The following is a 20446-nucleotide window of genomic DNA, read 5'->3' on the forward strand; positions in this document are numbered from 1 at the left end:
ACTTCCTCAATATTCATCGGAATTGGGCTTATAATATATCGTTGGAAAGGTCTTTGCAAGCCCCATCCAACTACACTACTATTGGACCCATATCATGGACCAACAAAATTGGATTGGCTGTTTTCTTAAAATAAGTTTTCAAAAACAGAGAGAAGAGAAAAGAAATAAAAACTTTCCGCAACACTAGACTTTCCACACTTTCGTTTCATTCGATTATGATTCGACGTGAAAGGTACTCATCACTGGGTTTGGTTTTGGGGAGACACAAATGGGTGTCTACAATTTTCAAAACAAAGCAAGGAGTCTATGAGTAACTATAGGAAGCAATTGGAAGCATCAATTATTTCTGTACAATGGCTTTTAGTTGGAACATTGCCTTTTCGAGCTCATGATGAAAAAGAAACTTCTTCAAACAGAGGTAATTTTATCAAACTTTTGACTCTTGTTTCAGACTTACATCTTGATTAATCAAAAGTTTGTCTGAAAAATGCTCCTGGTAATTGTCAACTTACTTCTCCGATTGTTCAAAAAGACATCATAAATGCATGTGCAAAAGAAACTACTAAAGCAATACTTGAAGATCTTAATGGTGGTTTTTTTGCTATTCTTGCTGATGAGTTGGTTGATATTTCTGATAAGGAACAAATGGCTATTTGTTTGAGATATGTAAATAAAGAAGGAGAAGTGTGTGAGCGTTTACTCGGTATTGTGCATGTTGGGGATACAACTTCTTCAACTCTTAAGGTTGCTATTGAGTCATTATTAATTCAACATTCTTTTTCCTTCTCTCAAGTAAGGGGTCAGGGTTATGATGGGGCTAGTAAAATGCAAGGTTAGATTAATGGCCTTAGAACCTTAATAGAGAAAGAATGTAAACAAGCATACTTTGTTCATTGCTTTGCTCACCAACTTCAGTTGACTCAAGTTGCACTTGCTAGAAAGAATCCTGATTATGCTTGGCTCCTTAGTGACATGCTTGCTCCTCTCTTGAATTTTGTGGGTTGCTCACCAAAGAGGAAAGAATTTCTTCGTGAAAAACAAGCTCAAGCAGTTGTTGATGCATTATCCTTAGGTGAACATGAAACGGGTTCGGGTTTAAATCAAGAACGGGGGTTAGGAAGACCTTGTGACCCCGTTGGGGTTCCCACTTTAAAACACTTGTTAATGTTCTTGATATATTTCCTTCAATCCTTGGCTCACTTGATGAGATTACTAAAGCTAGCGAAGCAAAATCTATGGCGGATGATTTTAACAGAGCACAAAGTATTATTGGTTGGTTAATGACTTTTGATTTTGTGTTTGTGGCTCACTTAATGGTTCCTATATTTGCAATTACAAATGAGTTGAATGTGGCTTTACAAAAACATGATCAAGATATTGTTAATGCAATGGCCATGGTTAACGTAACCAAGACTAATTTGCAAGAGTTGAGAGATGAGGGATAGGATTCCCTTATGGAGAAGATCTTGTCTTTCACAACCAAATATGAGATTGAGGTTCCAGATATGAATGCGACATATGTTGTTCCCGGGAGAAGGATGTTCAGAGGTAAGCGTCCGGGAATGTCAAATCTTCATCATTTTCGAGTTGAGGTGTTTATAAGTGTCATTGATCTTCAGTTACAAGAGCTTGAAAATTGATTTCCCGAGATAAGTAAAGAACTTCTTGTGTGTATGTCTTGTTTTAGTCTAGTTAATCGATTCTCTTCTTTTGAAAAAGTTAAATTGACCAAGCTAGCAACATTCTATCCAAATGAATTTTCAAGCTCGGAATTGATTTACTTTGAACACACACTTCAAAATTTTTTTGTCGCCGTTAGAGATGATGAAAGGTTTTGGAATTTGAAGAGTCTTAGTGAGTTGTCAAAGAAACTCGTTGAGACGGGATTGTCCGAAACTCATAGTAGAGTATACTTGCTTTTGAAATTGGTGTTGGTTCTCCCCGTTGCAACAGCAAGTGTTGAAAGAGTATTTTCTGGTATGACGATCGTGAAGGATAAATTGCGTAATAGCATGGGAGATCAAATGTTGAATGATTGTTTGATTACTTTTCTAGAAAGTTATTTGTTTTCGAATGTTAAAATAGATCACATTATTGATCAATATCAAAATATGAAAATTCGTTGTGAACAATTGTTATAGTTTATTGTACTATGTGCTTGTAATATATTATTTGTAGTACTTTCAGTTTGTAAGATGAATTTTTTAAGTACTATTTGGCTGTAGTATGAATTTTTTTTTGTTTTGGTTCAAATGAAGGTGGTTGAATCCAAAAATAGAATTTTGTTAATATTTTTGGATTCGAAATTTTTTTTGTACTTTTACAGGTGATCAATTATTTAGGGGTGACTCACAAGTTTAGAAATCCTGGATCCGCCACTGCTTGTAATCATGCTTAATAAGATAATTATTAATCTTTTTTAGGGCTAATATGATTATAATTCAAGTGATCGCCAATAATAGATTTATTTGTGCATTAATCACTAGTAGAAAAAAGGCTATTTGTAACTGGCGAAATTGACTTTTTGTAACTGGCATTGTTGGTTGCGAATGTCACCGTTACAACTCGTGAAAACTATTTGTAACCGGCTAATGTTAGTTACAAATAATGTACTATTCGTAACTGGCTTAACCTTACGCCAGTTACAAATAAGCTATTTTCCAAGTTAAAAAGCATACTATTTGTAACTGGCGTTAAGTTATACCGGTTACAAATAAACCTTATTTTGTAACTGGCATAGCCTAACGCCAGTTACGAAAGTGTTTTATTTTTTTAAAAAAAAATGGTAGCAGTAGCAAATTCCTCTACTTCCACCATCCGTAGACTACATTTATATATATATTTTTTTAATGTAAAGACCATAATTGTTAATAACTATCAATCTAACCAATATAAGACCAACTTTAAGCGACATCTTGTAAATTATATTGAATTGATGTACTTGTAAATTACAAATATTTCTCTCACAATTCACACTAAATAATACTCTATAAATTAAAAAAAAAAAAAAAAAACTTGTTAGTTAATTGATACAATGGTGAACCTTCAAATTTTGACGATTTTGTCAATTTTGTCTCCGTCTGCTTCACAAATTTGACTGTTCTGTATGGGATTGTAGCAGTTCACACTGAGCACTTGATATTACGACAGAATTCTGCATGGGAAAGAAATATATACATAAACAAAATCCAAAATTAAAAAGGGTTGTTTCAGACAGTCACCAAGTGAACTCTACCAACATGGTCAATGCATCAAACTAAGGGGATATAAAAAAATAAGCAACAAAACTGAGGGAGACTATTCACGTAACATCAAACATCGACATACACTTAGGAAAGTCATTCTTTGCAAAAATATTTAATTAAATTGATGAATCTAAGTGCCTAAACTAGCTCAAAACTCTAGTGATGAACTCCAACCTGAACATTGTATGTAATAAAAAAAATTATCTTTATAGCGTTTGATTAACAAGGACTGTCCCCTTAACAGCATTACCTTTGTAAAATAAACAGAACTGCATCAACAAAGGCTGGAAAAAAGAAGATAGCAAATTCAAGTTATATGATTAAATAGCATGGTTTATAAAAATATGTTCTCGTGTAAGATTATAAAAGGCAGGTGTAACAGTTCAGCAAATTGTGAAGAAAGCATATTGAGCTCGAAACTATGGACATCATTTATCTGGAGAGATAGAATGAGAGAACAAGAATGCAATACGTATCAGGGAAGAATACAAGACTAGCCCCTGAAAAATTACAAATATTACATCAATAAATTGCATATGAACACCCCCCTCCCCCAAATAAAAAAAGGATAGGCTAAACCATTCAAAACCATGCCAATACCATTCAAATTGTATATAGCAGCATTTTACAAAATGTCAAGGCATATAACAAAGTAACAGCACATAACATGAAAATTACTATGCTTCGTGAGAGTTTCGATGATCTTAGAGAATTTCAAAGAGACAAGATAAACAAATAAACTTATGGCCAGCAACCAACACCCTATAATTCAAGCATCAAAGAAAAGAATAAGAGTAAGCTCTCCATAGAGTTTTTCTTAGGTTCTTGTAATTTTGCAAAAGCCTCATGACTTATAAATCCGTCTATCATGATAAGTTGATGACAGTTATATCGGAATTGAAACAAAAAAAAACCATAAAGATAACATGTCAGTCTAAGCTTAAACACAACACCTGATCTGTACATTTTATGCAGTTGTTTTTACATAGGAAATAAAATACTGAAGATTATGATTTGATAGCAATCCTTCACCGCATAAACTACAGTAAATTTGAACTTTAAAATGACAAAAGAATACCTTAGAGTTATGGTCACTCATCAATTTAGCCTTACAACTATTCCAAGAAAACCTGCAAACTAGGTCCTCAAATATGAAGCCAGTTCCACAAAATAGGAGCATTCAATAACCGCAATTAACTTGCACAATTACTACACAGTACACAAATATAGCAATCATACAGGCGGGCTTCAAAATTCAAAATGAAGCTCCAAGGTCATAAAACAAGTACAATAACAATGAAAAGAAGACACCAAGGAAATACATAAATCTGCTTCAAAGCAGGGCAAACACTTTCAGTTCAAAAAGTAAAGAAGCTATAGATGAAAATTAAGAGGGCAAAACATGGACCTTGGTCAAGAGACCGTCATGCTAGCTTATAATTGCTGTCAGCATGGCTCTTTGCTACCACACGCTCATCAGTCCAAAAAATATACCACTTAACCCAATCAATAGTTTTGTTATAAGGCGCTTTCAACAAGTTTTCTGTTTTGGCACAAAATGATATACACAAATAATTAACCAAAAGGCATGAATAATGTAAAATATAAGCAATGAATAGATTGAATACCCCAATAAGCCAATGAGAGAACCACCAGATAAAGCAATGATAAAAACGCCCCGCTCTTTTACTGATGCATCTGATAATTAAGATATATATTCTACCAAGTCAGTGCTTAGATCATCTAAACTCTCATGAATCCTTAACTCTCCTCTACTCGTCTAAACTCAAGGAAACACCATGCTTTCCTTTACACAACAAATTTGATGAACAAGTTCTGTACAAGAAGATAAACTCTTCAGTTTTAATCAACATACATGAAAATTCAAGTAATACACCTAATATACAACAATGCAACTATACATGAGAAACAATAATCTTAATTTTTTTTTTTTTTTTTTTTTTTTTTTTTTTTTGTAGATTAAGTTCAAAAAACAGAAATTTAAATCTAAATTTGCATTGTAACAAAAGTACTACGTAGACAAAATTAGGAGAAACTCAACCAAATTCAAATGAAACAAAAAAGTCACTCCCATTACTATATATAAATCGTAATTGTTGGTTTGTATGAATGCCCAAATGCAATGCATTAAACAAATACCCAATTTCTTAATTGTTAGTTAATTTATCAATCAATTTAAAATTCATAAAACTAGGAAATAATTACAAAGGATACATTGAGCTATACCTTATTTAACTTCTCAATAAATCATCTCGCTGCGGACCCACCCTTAGATAACCCCCCTGTAACGGCGGCAAGCCAAGTACGCCACCCAGAAGCAACGTGCTCTTCTGCTACATACAACGATTTCAGAATCATCCCACTACTCGCCAATGATGGTGAGGAATTACAAATTCTGGTTTCTCTCTCTTGCGATCGAACCCCTTGCCCCCAATCTGCTACTACGAAGCCAAATTTGAAAGAATCACATAATGAAACCCCTAAACACCCATTAAATTAAATTAAAAAAAAGGTGAAAACAAACCCTAGAATTTTATATTTTTATTTCTTGAATAATCGGTTAGATCAGAATTAATTAAAATATAAATAAATTAGGAGGAGATCGAGGGCGTACCTTGTTGATAACTTCCATGATTGAGTTTGGAGGAGCTTCAGAGCAGTTTTGGAGGAGTAGAGCAGTTTCAGAGGAAATGATCCGTCAAAATACATTACATTCAGAAAATCACATATTCACAAATGAATAAACTCACAATTTCAATTAACAATTAAAAAAATAGATTAATTAAAAACTAAACCTGGAGACTAGAGTTTTGCTTTGTCGAAGAGAGAGAACTCAGAGAAGGCTAAAGGCAAGCAGGAAAACACCGGTCGGCCGTCGGCGGAGTGCGGCCAACGTCGATCTAAGAGCAGCGTCGGTCCTTGAATGAGAGTGAGGGGGGAGGAAGTCAGTAAGAAGTTAGGGTTCTTCAATGTTTTCTTTCTGTAAAATTGGGAATTGGGGATAAGTGAAAACCAAAAAAAAAGAAAGTAAATAAAGGTGTGTAGGCAAAAGAAGCACAGACTAGTAGGCAAGTACCAACTATTTTTTTTTTTAAACTAATTTTTTTGTTTAAAATTTAAAAAAAAAATACAAGTGAAGCGTGAGTGGTGGGCGCTAATATTAGTAACTGGTCTTAATAAAGCCCCTTACAATTAATAAGGTCTATAAAGTTTCACTTATTATTTGTAACTAACATTTTTTATGCCCCTTACTAAAAGTTGGTCAGCCTATCATTGACCTACTATTTGTAACTGACCTTGGTTATGCTAGTTACTAATACTAGTTTATTTGTAACCCGCATTATCTATGTCAGTTACTAATACTCTTTTTGTAACTAACATAATTTATGTCAGTTACTACTAGGGCGTTACAAATAGCACTTTTTCTACTAGTGAATATTCAACCAACATAGATTAAACGGGTTTAGGGTAAACCTATTGATTGCATGTTAGTCAGAAAACCCACATGAATACGAGTAGAATAAAGTAGAGGCCTATTATTAGGGCAAATTCTTTTTCTTTTAGATTGGATTTGTACCCTCATCCCCGAACTTCCAGTCATGGTTCCTGACCTATTGGAGTTAATGATCTCTTGGATCATTAAGGGGTGTAACCTTCACCCCGTGAACGGTTTACAAGTTCCTAAAACTTGTTGGCGACTCTTTTGCTCTATATTCCTTCTCTTTGGACGCCATCATGCTTAAGTATATGATCACAGTGGGGTTCAAGTTTAAGGTAATTCTTGAAATATTCCCTACAATAAGACAACTGAAAATTTTAATAAGGGTAAATAGAACAATACATCTTAAAAGTTTTATTTTAACATCAATAAGACAACTGAAAATTGGTTTTCACCACAAATCAAAAAATTTGTTGAGTGGGGTTCACCATATCCACATGTCATCAATATATTAGGTTCACAAAAGAAAAAAAATTAAAAGAAATTAAAATATTTTTTTAACAAACAATTTAAAAAAAAAAAAAAAGCCCCCACCGCCACCCCATGCGCGGCTGCGCATCCCTCTCCACCACCATCCCTCTTCCCGACCCGCAAAACAACTCCTTCCTTGACCCTCGACCACTCCCGACCTCATAAAACCACCCGTTCTATTTCCTTCACCTTTAAAACAGCCAAAAATTAGTTGACTTTGGCTGTTGATTTTACCGTTTTGTGGTGAGGTAAAAGAATTGGTGATTTTAGTAGTAAAAAGGCTTGTTTTGAAAAAATAGGAGTGAAAGGTTAGCTTGTTCCCAGATTATGCAAAAGTTGACTCATTGGCAAAAACTCCACCTCACCTCACCTCACCTCCCCACCCCACCTTTGTTTGCTTAATGTTATATCTTCCAATCCTAATCCCTAAAATGGTGAAATATGTTCATCATTAATTCTCTGAATAATTTCAAGCATCCCACACTTGATCCCCACTGTGATCATACACTTAAGCACGGTGTCATTTAAAGTGAAGGAAGCTACAGCAAAAGAGTCACCAACAAGTTTTAGGAACTTGTAAACCGTTCATAAAGTGAAGGTTACACCCCTTCACGATCCATGAGATTGCTTACTCCATAGTGGTCTGGAACCATGACTAGATATTCGGGGATGAAGGTACAAATCCAACCTAAAAGAGCTTGAACCTGCCTTAAAATAGGCCTCTACTTTATTCTTCTCATATTCATGTGCGCTTTCTGGCTAACATACAATCAATATATAATCCTAAACCTGTTTAATATATGTTGGTTGAATATTAATGCACAAACAAAACTATTATTGGCGTTCACTTGAATTATAATCACATTAGCCTAAACAAGATTATTAATTATCTTATTAAGCATGATTACAAGTACAAATTCTCTTTAAACATGCAAGAGAGGGCGTGATCAAGCAATAACAATAACATATCAAGTAACAATAATAACAATCATCGTCATAATAATAATCTCAATAAAGGATATAATATTAGCAAGATCCTAGGCATGATACTAACATGATTAATAACAAATCCTAGCATGTCATTAAACAATAAATATCAGAGCTTTATTCCTAACATGATACTAACACGATAGAAAAAAAAAAATAGGAAGCAACCTAAACATGATACTAAAAAGCAATAAATAACATCTTAACATGATACTCGGAATTAAAATAATGTAAGCATGATTTCTATATCAAAAGAGTAATTAAATAATTAATAATTAAATTACTTAGTTCGATGCCTCGTATCTCTTTCTAATAACAAATACACACGTTGGTAACTTCAAGGAAAATATTAAACAATTAAATTAAATAATTGAAATAGGGATTTGGGACCAAACCCTCAGAAATTATCAACCTTTCACGTCTAGGGCAAAGGCAACTTTGAACTTGGCTTGGTGTGTCTAGAACTCGTGAATGCGGAATTTTGTAAAAGGGAGGGTTTAGAAAGAGGGAGAAGAATAAGCTATTGCTAGAGAGAATTAATGATGATGATTCTTGATGATTGTCGATGATTAAAAACGGGAAAATAAGACTCTATTTATAGAGAATATAGTCTGAAAATGATATAAAAGAATTAGAATTTGAATCGGAATAAAACAGGCTCTTGTCGCTAGCGACAGAGCCCAACGCGAAACGACAAGCATCACGTTTAGCGATAGACTTGCCGTTTGACAATAATTAAAAGATAAAACGTGCTTTTGTACGAAATCCTTTTCCTAATATAATTAAACAATTAAACTCTGTGCTTATCCATTTTAAATTAGATTTTATCATAAATATAAACACTTGTTTTATTTCAAACCAAATCCTTAATTTCTAAAAAGATAATTACCAATCCTCACTTCATTAGAATTTAAAATAACCTTCTAGATTATTCTAGAAAATTAGAATCAATCCTAATAATATTAGGAATAATAATTAATGGGTCCTCCACTAGATCATTGGGCCATAAAACCATTTCAGACCCAATTTAGTATTTCGGCCATAACTTCTTCATTATTCATCGGAATTGGGCTCATAATATATCATTGGAAAACTATTTGCGAGCCCGATCCAACTACACTATTATTGGACCCTTGTTATGGACTAAGCTAAATTTGACTGGTTTTCTTCATAAATAGAGTAGATTTTTTAAAACGACCGTATCACAAGACTTTTCACACTTTCACTTCGTTCAATAATCAAGTGATGTGAAAAGTATTCATCACTGGGTTTGGTTTTTGGAGAGACACAATTAGATATCTACACGTACACATATTACAGTTGAGTAAAATTACACAATTAGATGAGATTAGGAAAAAAAAAAAGTATAGATTCGATAAGCTAAGCAAAAATAAAGAGAACTAAATAAGCGCTTATATACTTGTAGACACCCATTTGTGTCTCCCCAAAACCAAACCCAGTGATGAGTACCTTTCGCGTCGAATCATAATCGAATGAAACAAAAGTGTTGAAAGGTTTAGTGTTGCGGAAAGTTTTAATTTCTTTTCTCTTCTCTCTGTTTTTGAAAACTTATTTTAAGAAAACAGCCAATCCAGTTTGGTTGGTCCATGATATGGGTCCAATAGTAGTGTAGTTGGATGGGGCTTGCAAAGACCTTTCCAACGATATATTATAAGCCCAATTCCGATAAATATTGAGGAAGTTATGGCCAATTTACCAAACTGGGCCCGGTTTGAGCTTTATGTACGGCCCAATGATCTAGGGGAGGGCCTAATATGATTTATTATTCCTAATGCTATTAGGAATGGTTTTAGTATTCTAGAATCTTCTAGAAGGTTCTTTTCATTCCTAATTCAATTAGCATTGATAAATTGACTTTTGTTGACTTTTCAGAGTTTTAATCAAAATCAAATAGCATTTTCGAAGAAATTATATGATTTTATCCTCCAGTACGGTAAACTTATCGGATTTTCGAAAACGCGTTAAAATCAGGCTTGGCGTCTAACCCTAGGCCTTGGCGCCTGGAACCAGGCCTGGCGCCTGGAGCTAGTGTTGGTGCCTGGCGCCAGCTAGCCAGGGTTGGCGCCAGCTCTGTTTTCAACACGACTCTCCAGGACACCCTCAGACAACTGACCGAAGTTGTGAAAAACAACCAAGCCGGTCCCTCCCGCCGGCAACCGCAAGACCAGGGACGCCAAGCGTCGCGGAACAGTCAAAGGGCACAACCCCACAATGTTCGTCGACGAAGCGGTGGACAAAGCCATAGGGCACAACCCGTCGGTACTACTAGGTCCGCCCTAAGTAGGTCTGGAAACCGTCGTCGATCTCCTCATGATCGGCCTGTCATATCACCGGTCTACATAGAATCCAGTCGGCACTCTACTGTAAGCCGACGCTGGAGGGAGGGTGAATCGGCGAACCGGGTTAGAGACCCAGATGCTAGACGACTCATTGATGAGATGCGCTTACAACGGCACGAGATGGACGCCCGAGAACTCATTAACAGACGCAGGGTAATCGAGCAACGCCAAGCACGTGATAACGAGGAGAATAGGGCACGAAGTCGTAGGCAAAGTCAGAGTCCGAGATCGCCTAATCAGCGATCACCTTCTCGTCGGGAGGATGTAGGAGAATCAGAAGATCCTCCAAGGCAGGACAGATCTGAGCGAAATCCCATATCTCGTCATACAAGCCATAGACCTCGGGAAGAAGAAAGAGCTCGAAACCAAGATGAGCAGCCACCACGGTTGCCATCACATTTGTCTACGCCGTTGACTCCATTGAGCCAGGAGCTAATGAATGCCCCAAAAGTAGACAAGGTCAAGATGCCTACCATAGAGCCTTTCGCTGGAACTACCGATCCTGATGAGCACTTAGCCGCATATGCCGCGCAAATGAGTGTGCAAACAAGTTGCGAGGCCACATGGTGTAAGTATTTCCCTACTACTTTAAAGGGACAAGCCTTGTTGTGGTTCCAAAAATGTGTGCCTAAAGGTAGTATCCATAGCTACCAAGACTTGGAACGTGTGTTTGTTAGTCGTTTTAAGCACGCAGCAAGACAGAAAAAAACAAGTGTCAATCTGATGGCTGTAACACAAGGGAAGACGGAGACCTTGCAGAACTACATACGAAGATTCAATCAAGAATCTTTGAAAATCCAAAACTTACCAGATGAGACAGCCCTAACTGCCTTTTTGGCCGGGCTGAGTTCCACGGATTTCAAATTTAAGCTGATCGAGTCAGGGGTTTCAACCCTCACTGAAGCCATGGAGCGGGAACATAAGAATATACAAGCCTCAGAAGTTTGTGGCACAAGCCGTGAGAATAATCCACCAGAGAAAAAAAAGAAACATGAGGATGAACCTTCAAGGAGCCAACCATCCAAACGATCCAACCTGATCACAGATCATTGTAACGACCCTCGGTACAACCGTAATCGTCGAGAGATCTACTTGGACATTAAAGAGAAAAACATGTTGTCAAGGACTCCTGTAGTTCGGACCCCCGAGGAGAAGAGGGACAAGAGACTCTGGTGCGAGTATCATCGCGAATGCGGGCATACCACAAAGAATTGTAGGGAGTTAAAGAAAGCCCTTGATCAACTTGCTGACGAAGGAAAACTTAACAGATACCTCAAAGAATCTGACCGCTCGAACAAGGAGAAGGAAAAGGCAAGAGATACTCGCAGCGATGACACCGGCGGACATGTCGCCGTCATTGCCGGTGGCTTAGCACTCGGAGGATCGATGAACAAAGCAAAGGACAACCTAAGAACCTTGCAACATCAAGTGCTCAAGGTAACACCCGTTTTAGTTCCCTCTTCGCCTATCATGACGTTCGGTGGGAAGTTAGAACGCCCTTTGCAAGTCCCTCACGATGACCCCTTGGTCATTGAGATGAAAATTGCCAACTTCAGAGTTAGTCGAGTGCTCGTCGATAGCGGGTCATCAGCAGACCTCATCACCCTTGATTGCTTGAGGTGTTTGAAATACAACGAAGAAGATCTAACACCCGTAGATAGACCCTTAATCGGCTTTGGAGGACAGTCCGTCTTTCCCAAAGGGACAATCCGTTTACCAGTTTGACTTGGTCCCAAAGGGAAGGGTAGATCAGTGATTACCCACTTTTTGGTGGTGGACACACCCTTGCCCTACAATGTCATACTCGGACGACCGTTATTGAACAAGGTAAAGGCAGCCATATCAGTCTATCAGCTGCTCATGCAATTCGAGCTTGAAGATGGAACAGTTGGAAAAGTATATGGAGACCAAGGATCCGCTAGAGAATGCTACGTCAATAGCTTGAAGCGAGCATCCGAAGCACCCGCTGAACCATCGAAGAAGAACAAGGTAACCGACCCTTCCGTCCTTTTCACTGAAGAATCTAGGGGGGTAGACAAACCCCAGCCCCTAGAAGAAGACAAGGAAGAAGTCATTGGCAGCGCTGAAGAAACGGTGCGGGTCGGAATAAATATCGACGCTGCATTGCGCACTCAAATAATCAATGTGCTTAAGGCACATCGTGATGTCTTTGCCTACTTAGTAGGCGAGATGCCCGGCATAGACCCTGCCATTATGACTCGTCGCTTGAACATCAAGCCAGGCTACAAGCCTGTTAAACAAAAGTTGAGGCATCAAGGCCCCGAGCGCACCGCAGCAGCTGCAGCAGAAGTAAAGAAGCTACTCGAAGCAGGGTTCATTAAAGAATGTCAGTATACGGATTGGCTCGCGAATGTTGTGTTGGTCAAGAAACCCTCTGGGGCATGGAGGATGTGCGTCGACTTCACTAACTTAAACAAGGCGTGCCCAAAGATGACCATCCTCTCCCTAAGATAGACAAGCTTGTGGATTCAACGGCTGGACATGCTCTATTCAGCTTCATGGATGCAAACGCGGGATATCATCAAATCTCCATGGCAGAAGAGGACCAGCCGCATACCGCGTTCATCACTGGCCAAGGAGTATATTGTTACAAGGCCATGCCTTTCGGCCTCAAAAATGCTGGAGCCACATACCAAAGGTTCATCAACAAAATCTTCGAAGGGCAATTAGGGAGAAACGTCGAAGCTTACGTTGATGACATGATAGTAAAGAGTCGTCATGAGAAGGACCATGTCACAGACTTGGTCGAAACGCTTGCGACATTGAGAAAATATGGGATGAAGTTAAATCCCAGAAAGTGTGTGTTTGGAGTCAAGGGAGGCAAATGCCTTGGCTTCCTTGTCGATGAAAGGGGCATTGAAGCTAACCCCGACAAAATCAGAGCCATCCTAGATATGCAGATCCCTAGAAGTGTAAAGGAGGTGCAGAGGCTGACCGGATGCATAGCCGCCTTTGGCAGGTTTCTTTCAAAGTCGGCAGACAAGAGCTTATCCTTTTTCAACACACTCAAGAGAAAAGTGTTCCAATGGGACGCAGCAGCAGAGATCGCCTTCCAACAGCTAAAAGAACACTTGGCCTCTCTTCCCAAGTTGGTTTCTACTCTGCCAGGGGAGATATTGTTCTTATATTTGGCTATATCAGAATACTCGTCTAGCGCAGTGTTGGTTGCCGAGAGAGATAGATCACAACACCCGGTATATTTCGTCAGCCATGCTTACAGAGGAGCAGAGTCAAAATATTTCCAAATTGAGAAGTTGGTGTTCGCCCTAGTCATGGTAAGCCGAAAGCTGAAGCCATACTTCCAGTCTCACCCTATAAAAGTTTTGACTAGCCATCCTATAAAGAAGGCAATCGAAGGGAGAAACCATTCAAATAGAATGACAGATTGGGCAGACCAGCTTGCAGATTTTGGCCTTGAGTATGAGCCTAGAAGGGCAATAAAAGCACAAGCTCTAGCAGACTTCATCGCCGAATGCACTCATCGCCCTAATGATGATGGATCCAAACCATGGCAGTTATATGTAGATGGCTCCTCCTCCAAGGCAGGAAGCGGGGCCGGCATTTAAATCATGTCACCGAGCAGCGAGAAGTTTGAGTATGCAGTCAAGTTCGACTTCAACGCCTCAAACAATGAGGCTGAATATGAAGCCCTTATCTTAGGGCTAGAGTTGTGCCAGATGGCGGGAGCCATGGTAGTTCATGCCTTTTCTGACTCCCAATTAATCGTAAGCCAAGTCCAAGGGGAATTCGAAGCCAAGGAAGATAGCATGCGCATGTATCTCAACAAGGTCAAAGAAACTGCTTCGCCGTTGTCCGAATTTCAGATCAAGCATCTTCCAAGGGCAGATAACCAACAGGCAGATGCCCTTGCACGAATGGCAAGTTCCGCTCAGGGGCTCGGCCCTCGCTCTATAATATGGGAAGTTCTCAAACAGCCAAACATCAATGCCCCTGCAGTTCACTACTTGGACCGATCAGATACTTGGATGGATCAAATAGTGCACTACATGCGAGACAATGAACTCCCAGAAGATCCTAAAGAGGCCGACGCAATTAAGAAACGAGCAGAATGGTTTGTTTGGCACGAAGGAAACCTATACAAAAAGTCGTACACTCATCCCCTCCTCAAGTGCATCACCCCAGAAGATGGAGATTATGTGCTACAAGAAATACACCAAGGAGCTTGTGGAAGTCATCAAGGGGCTCGATGCATAGCAGGCAAAGCACTAAGGGCAGGGTTTTATTGGCCTACCCTAAGGGAGGATGCGACCAAATTAGTACAAAAATGCGACAAGTGTCAGAAGTTCGCCAATGTGCAAAGGCTCCCCTCGAGCCCGCTACAAACAATCATCGCCACCCTACCATTTGACAAGTGGGGCATGGATTTTCTTGGACCATTCCCAGCAGCTTCAGGGCAGAGAAGATTCCTCATGGTCGCCATAGACTACTTCACTAAGTGGATTGAGGTCGAACCCCTAGCCTCCATCACTGATAAGCAAATTCAAAAGTTTATATGGCGCAACATCATCACAAGGTTTGGCGTGCCCAGAAGTCTCATGTCAGACAATGGGAGACAATTCTATAGTCGAGCGACTGTTGAGTATTGCGAGAGGTTTGGAATACACACAAACTTTAGTGCTGTATCTCACCCTCAAGCAAATGGCCTAGCTGAGGCTGCAAAAAAAAATCATACTCCACGGCCTACAAACTATGTTGGAAGGGGACAAGGGGTCATGGGTTGATGACCTACCAGGTGTTCTATGGTCAGCTAGAACAACTCCGAAAGATGCAACGGGCCAAACCCCGTTCGCCCTTGTTTATGGCAGCGAGGCTGTGCTACCAGTCGAAATAGGGATTCCATCGCCCAGGATCACATTCTACGATTATAGGAGGAATGAAGAAAACAAAAGCATGGATTTAGATCTATTGCCTGAAATAAGGGGTAACGCCCTACTCAGGGCAATCTCACAAAAACAGAAAATGACCCGTCACTTCAATAGGAGGGTCAAAGAGAAGCAGATCGGAGTAGGAGATTGGGTGTTACGCAATATAGAGGCCACAGGCCGCAAGCCCGAGCTAGGAAAGTTATCACCCAATTGGGAAGGGCCTTATAAGGTCACAGAACAAGTTGCAAAAGGGACCTTTCGCCTAGAAACTCCCGAAGGCAGAGCCTTAGAAAGGCCATGGAACGCAGAGAACCTCAGAAGGTTTTATGTTTAAATTCATGTTTTTTAGTATTCAATTTAGTATATTTTCAACGCTTACACGATGAAATGGGGGCATGGGTACTACAAGTAAAGGCTATGTGAACATTTCATCATTGTAAGACGTTTGGTCATAGAATAAGTGCATTTGTTGCCACAAAAGTAATCAATTTCCATTAATAGCAAACTTAATATTTTCCATTCGCAATTTTCGTCTCCATTTTACCACAAAGTCACATGTTTACAATTACCGCCCATCCATGGGGCTCATTAACCCCACGGGGCACTAAACACATTGTCGCCCATCCAAGGGGCTCATAAGCCCTAAGGGGCGTCAGACACATTACCGCCCATCCATGGGGCTCATTAACCCCACGGGGCACTAAACACATTGTCGCCCATCCAGGGGGCTCATAAGCCCTAAGGGGCGTCAGACACATTACCGCCCATCCATGGGGGTCATTAACCCCACGGGGCACTAAACACATTGCCGCCCATCCAAGGGGCTCATAAGCCCTAAGGGGCGTCAGACACACTACCGCCCATCCATGGGGCTCATTAACCCCACGGGGCACTAAACACATTTCCGCCCATCCAAGGGGCTCATAAGCCCTAAGGGGCGTCAAACACATTGCCGCCCATCCAAGGGGCTCATAAGCCCTAAGGGGCGTCAGACACATTACCGCCCATTCATGGGGCTCATTACCCCCACGGGGCAATAGACTTATTATCGCCCATCCGAGGGGCTCATTAGCCCCAAGGGGCACCAAAAGACATCAAACGTAAGTGGACATAAGTAAACCGGAACAATCTGTTATTTCATTGAAGTTGCCTTAAATACAAGTCTGCTTGAAAATAAAGGGATACAAGAACAAGGAAAAGCAATAAAAAAAGGAAACTAGTCATGACGAGAATGAGTGCTAGAAACATCATCCTCGGAAGCATTACCCTTGGAACCACACTTTTTTAGCACATGATATTGATGATTGCCCACGGGGTATTGATCAACGGTTGGTTGATGCTCGTAGGCTTGACTACCTTGGCCCTCACCGCAGAGCGAAAAATTCTTCATCATCTCATCAAGCTCGCTCTTGAGGATTTCTTGGTACTTGCCATAGAGAGGCTCGAACTGAAGGTCAGGGTGAACAAGTTCAAAGGCAGCCTGTAGGCGACGGACTCCCGTTTCTTGCCCTAGCTCGTTAGCTTCGACGCACTCTTCTTCAACATAGGCCCTGCCGTCTGGTGTTTGGAGCCAAGCCTTCGCCACCTCTTGTTGAGTAGCACCAGCCGCCCTCAACTGCTCCTCAACACTTGCCAACTTCTCCTTTGCGGACTCCAACTCCTCTAGAGCCGTCTTCAACTGTTCCTTGATCTGATTCTTTCTTTTCTAAGTCGGAGCTTCTTTGTGATAGCAGTTTTCTTAAGGCTCGTCATCTCTTCAAGCTGCGACTGTAAGTTGGCAACCTGCTCCTTAAGCGAATTGAATTCTCGTACAAGTGCATAATTCTCCTTAGCTAGGCCAGCGACCATAAGCCCTCGTTGTGCTAACGCGGCGGCCCGTACCGAATACTAAAGATGACGAATAAGGCATGTTAATCACGGTATGATAGTAAAAGTAACGATAAGAAGAAAGAGGGTCACAAACCTCAGCCCATGATTGCTGCATAATCCTAAACTCTTCCTCGTGATCCAAGCTTTTAAAGTGGTCCGCATCAACAGTTGAGTAAAGGTGACCTAAAGCCAACTCAGCACGGGTCTCTTTTCCCGAGCCATCGAGGTCCCAAAACGAGGCCCTACTAGATGAGCCACTCCCGTCATCGCGCCTACTCCTTTTAGGGCTTGGTGGACGCCGAGGAGATGGCACCACTTGTCGAGGGGATGGCACCGTCAGGTCATGGCTTTCTAGCATTGTTGAAGGTTGAGTTTGGTAATCTTCAGGAGCCATACTAGAGGTTTTCCCTGATATCTCCACCGGAGCCAAGGTAACTTTCCCCTGGGTCCTCTACAAAGTAACAGATCAGTGAGATTCAAACCATTAAAATGCATTCAAAGTCAACAAAGATAACTTACCAAGGGTGGGGGAGGTATCTCCCTGGAACCGCTCTTTAGTAGCTTCCTCACCGCAGCAGCTTGCAGGGCAAGGGCCTTCCGAGTTTTCAAAGCTTCTGAATCCATGAATCCTGCACAGAATTAGGAAGAAGTTAGAACAACACCAAGATACCTATAATCAAAATGCGTGTGGAAGACCCCCCCCTCTAGCATACCCTCTGAGCGGAAGCCAAGGCCAATTGTACAAAGCTTCTTTTCATCCTCTAGAAAGGCTCGGTTGGGTATCCAATTCATGGGTAATTGAACAGCGTCTCCATTGACCACGAGACCCTTAGTTTCCAACAAAAGGGCAACTACAGCTTCCTCCCCGTTTGCCCTTTTGTTTATGTGTTTATGTGGATATATAAAGAGAAACGTTTGCCTCGTAAAATGAGCCAAAGGACACTTGTTACTCATGCAGAAGAGTATGTATGCTTATCATCGCCCACCCAAGGGGCTCTTAGAAAGCATCAATTATATCATCGCCCATCCAAGGGGCTCTTAGAAAGCATCAATAATATCATCGCCCGCCATAGGGGCTCATTATGGGGTGGTCCAAGCCCGTACCGTTCCAAGGTAGGCCTAAAAGTGAGACCGTAATCAGAAAAATGGCATTTTCACCATGCTAGAGGCCTTTTTTCGCGATTCCGGTGGGCCGAAAAAATACACAAGTTGAAAAAAAAATTTGCTCGATTCGGACACCCGGGGACCAAGTTATGGCCTCCTGAAGTATTCGTCAAAATTTACTAAGTAACGGGCAACATAGCTCCCCGTGGGTGACGAGATGGGTCATTTTTAAGCATTCTTAAAAATAATATATGGTTCCCAAGACACTCCATCACCCACATGACACCCCGAGCGCCAAAACGACCTTTTTTATAAGTTGGAAAGACGTGCAAACGCGATCGAAAAAGTCCGAAACTATTGGCCGAGGGTTGAATCATCGCCCATAAAGATAAGGGGTTAAAATGCCCAAGAAGATCATCGCCCATCATGGGTTAACCTAAGTCAAAATCGTCGCCCCTCCAAGCTAGGGCTAGGCCTAACGTGTGCTGGTGCGAGCTGGTGCCCAGTAAGTGTGCTAGGCATCAGCACCCAACAAGCATGCTAGACATTAGCGCCCAGCTGCTGGTGCGTGATGGTGCCCAGCAAGCTCACCAAGCATCAGCGCCCAACAAGCTCACCGAGAATCAGCGCCCAGCAAGCCTGCCAGGCAACAGCGCCCAGCAGCTGCCAGCACTAGCGCTCATCAGCAGCAGCTAGCTGCGTGCCAGGCAGCATCAGCGCCCAGCAGCAGCAGCTAGCTGCGTGCCAGGCAGCATCAGCGCCCAGCATCAGCAGCTAGCTGCGTGCCAGGCAGCATCAGCGCCCAGCAGCAGCAGCAAGCTGCGTGCCCGGCAGCATCAGCTAGCTGCGTGCCAGGCAGCATCAACGCCCAGCAGCAGCAGCTAGCTACGTGCCAGGCAGCATCAACACCCAGCAGCAGCAGCTAGCTGCGTGCCAGGCAGCATCAGCGCCCAGCATTCGCAGGCTGCCTGCCAGGCAGCAACGACGCCCACCAGGAGCTCGACCAAAAAAAAAAAAAAATGATGCCGGGTCGATTGATTTCATTCGATCAATATTTTTCCGACAAACTCACAAACCGCAGAGTGCGCTTTACGACTTTGTCGTGGGGCTAATGTTTGGACCCCCTGTGGGCCCACGTTCATTAAATACATAAATTACCAGATTGCCCTTAGTTAAACCCTAAATAGGAAAATTTGATCATCGTGCACAGCACGCATCCCGAGAAGCCCTAATATAGCCCAACAGGGCCTAACACGGCCCAAAACGGCCATAAAACCTAATCCTAACCCTAATCAAGTTAGTTAATCCTCTCCTATAAATGCTAATCTTCACAGATTAGCGAGGTAATTAATTTCTCTCTCCACACACTCTCTCTCTACAAATTCTCTCTCTAAACACAGTTTACTGACTTAACCGTCGGAGGGGCTTTCTCGGGAACACCCCCCGAGGCAGTTGACTTTCGTTGTTTTGCAGGACTCGGTTTGACCAGACGAGCAATTCCCCTTCAACTTCAATCCGAATTTTTTTGCAGAAACACTAGGGTTTGTTATTAATCTTGTTAGTATTATGCCTAGGATCTTGCTATTATTATGCTTTAATATTGACATGATCATGATTATAATTGTTGGAACGATTATGAATATTATTATTTTAATGATGATTATAATTTATTTATGATTATTTATTGATTATTATTATGTTGCTTGATGCTATTTATTCTTTATTGCTTGATCACCTTCATTGCATGTTTAAAGGGAATTTGTACTTGTAATCACGCTTAATAAGATAATTAATAATCTTGTTAGGTTAACTTTGATTATAATTTAAGTGATCACCAATAATAGTTTATTTGTGCATTAAATTCAACCAACATAGATTAAACAGGTTTAGGGTAATCCTATTGATTGCATGTTAATCAAAAAGCGCACATGAATACGATCAGAATAAAGTAGAGGTCTATTATTAGGGCAGATTCAACCTCTT

The 20446-nt window shown here is 40.8% G+C and overlaps 2 protein-coding genes and 1 long non-coding RNA gene across 6 annotated transcripts; 2 read left to right on the plus strand and 1 right to left on the minus strand.

The window, feature by feature from the left end:
• The first annotated feature begins 306 nt into the window (after window positions 1-306).
• On the plus strand, window positions 307-1445 carry LOC145627807 (uncharacterized). Its single transcript, XM_081680153.1, has 4 exons — window positions 307-418; window positions 476-744; window positions 916-1112; window positions 1223-1445. The coding sequence occupies exons 1-4, from the start codon at window positions 307-309 to the stop codon at window positions 1443-1445; spliced, it is 801 nt and encodes a 266-aa protein (XP_081536279.1).
• A 1546-nt stretch (window positions 1446-2991) lies between these two features.
• LOC145626871 (uncharacterized) lies at window positions 2992-6327 on the minus strand. 4 transcript variants are annotated; one of them, XR_014111128.1, is made up of 5 exons: window positions 5881-6054; window positions 5493-5746; window positions 4899-5081; window positions 4654-4788; window positions 2992-3154 (listed from the first exon to the last, which is right to left on the minus strand). It is a non-coding gene; the product is annotated as an uncharacterized LOC145626871 (long non-coding RNA). The 4 variants fall into 4 exon arrangements; XR_014111126.1 differs by having other exon boundaries at window positions 2994-3154; window positions 4874-5081; XR_014111127.1 differs by lacking the exon at window positions 4899-5081 and adding an exon at window positions 6062-6327 and having other exon boundaries at window positions 2999-3154; window positions 5881-5915.
• A 4376-nt stretch (window positions 6328-10703) lies between these two features.
• Window positions 10704-12308, plus strand: LOC145627808 (uncharacterized). The gene has a single exon (XM_081680154.1). It carries the CDS (start codon window positions 10704-10706, stop codon window positions 12306-12308), a length of 1605 nt encoding a protein of 534 aa, XP_081536280.1.
• Window positions 12309-20446: the final 8138 nt, after the last annotated feature.

This window comes from Chenopodium album, chromosome 4, assembly GCF_948465745.1.
Source record: "Chenopodium album chromosome 4, dcCheAlbu1.1, whole genome shotgun sequence".
Lineage (NCBI taxonomy): Eukaryota > Viridiplantae > Streptophyta > Magnoliopsida > Caryophyllales > Amaranthaceae > Chenopodium > Chenopodium album.

Bases quoted from the DNA above. Each gene is read 5' to 3' on its own strand.
- LOC145627808 (XM_081680154.1), top strand. From the start codon at position 10,704: ATGGACGCCCGAGAACTCATTAACAGACGCAGGGTAATCGAGCAACGC.
- LOC145627807 (XM_081680153.1), top strand. From the start codon at position 307: ATGAGTAACTATAGGAAGCAATTGGAAGCATCAATTATTTCTGTACAA. The intron at 419-475 runs GTAATTTTATCA...ATTAATCAAAAG, and splicing joins AGAAACTTCTTCAAACAGAG to TTTGTCTGAAAAATGCTCCT. The intron at 1,113-1,222 runs GTTAGGAAGACC...TACTAAAGCTAG, and splicing joins GGTTTAAATCAAGAACGGGG to CGAAGCAAAATCTATGGCGG.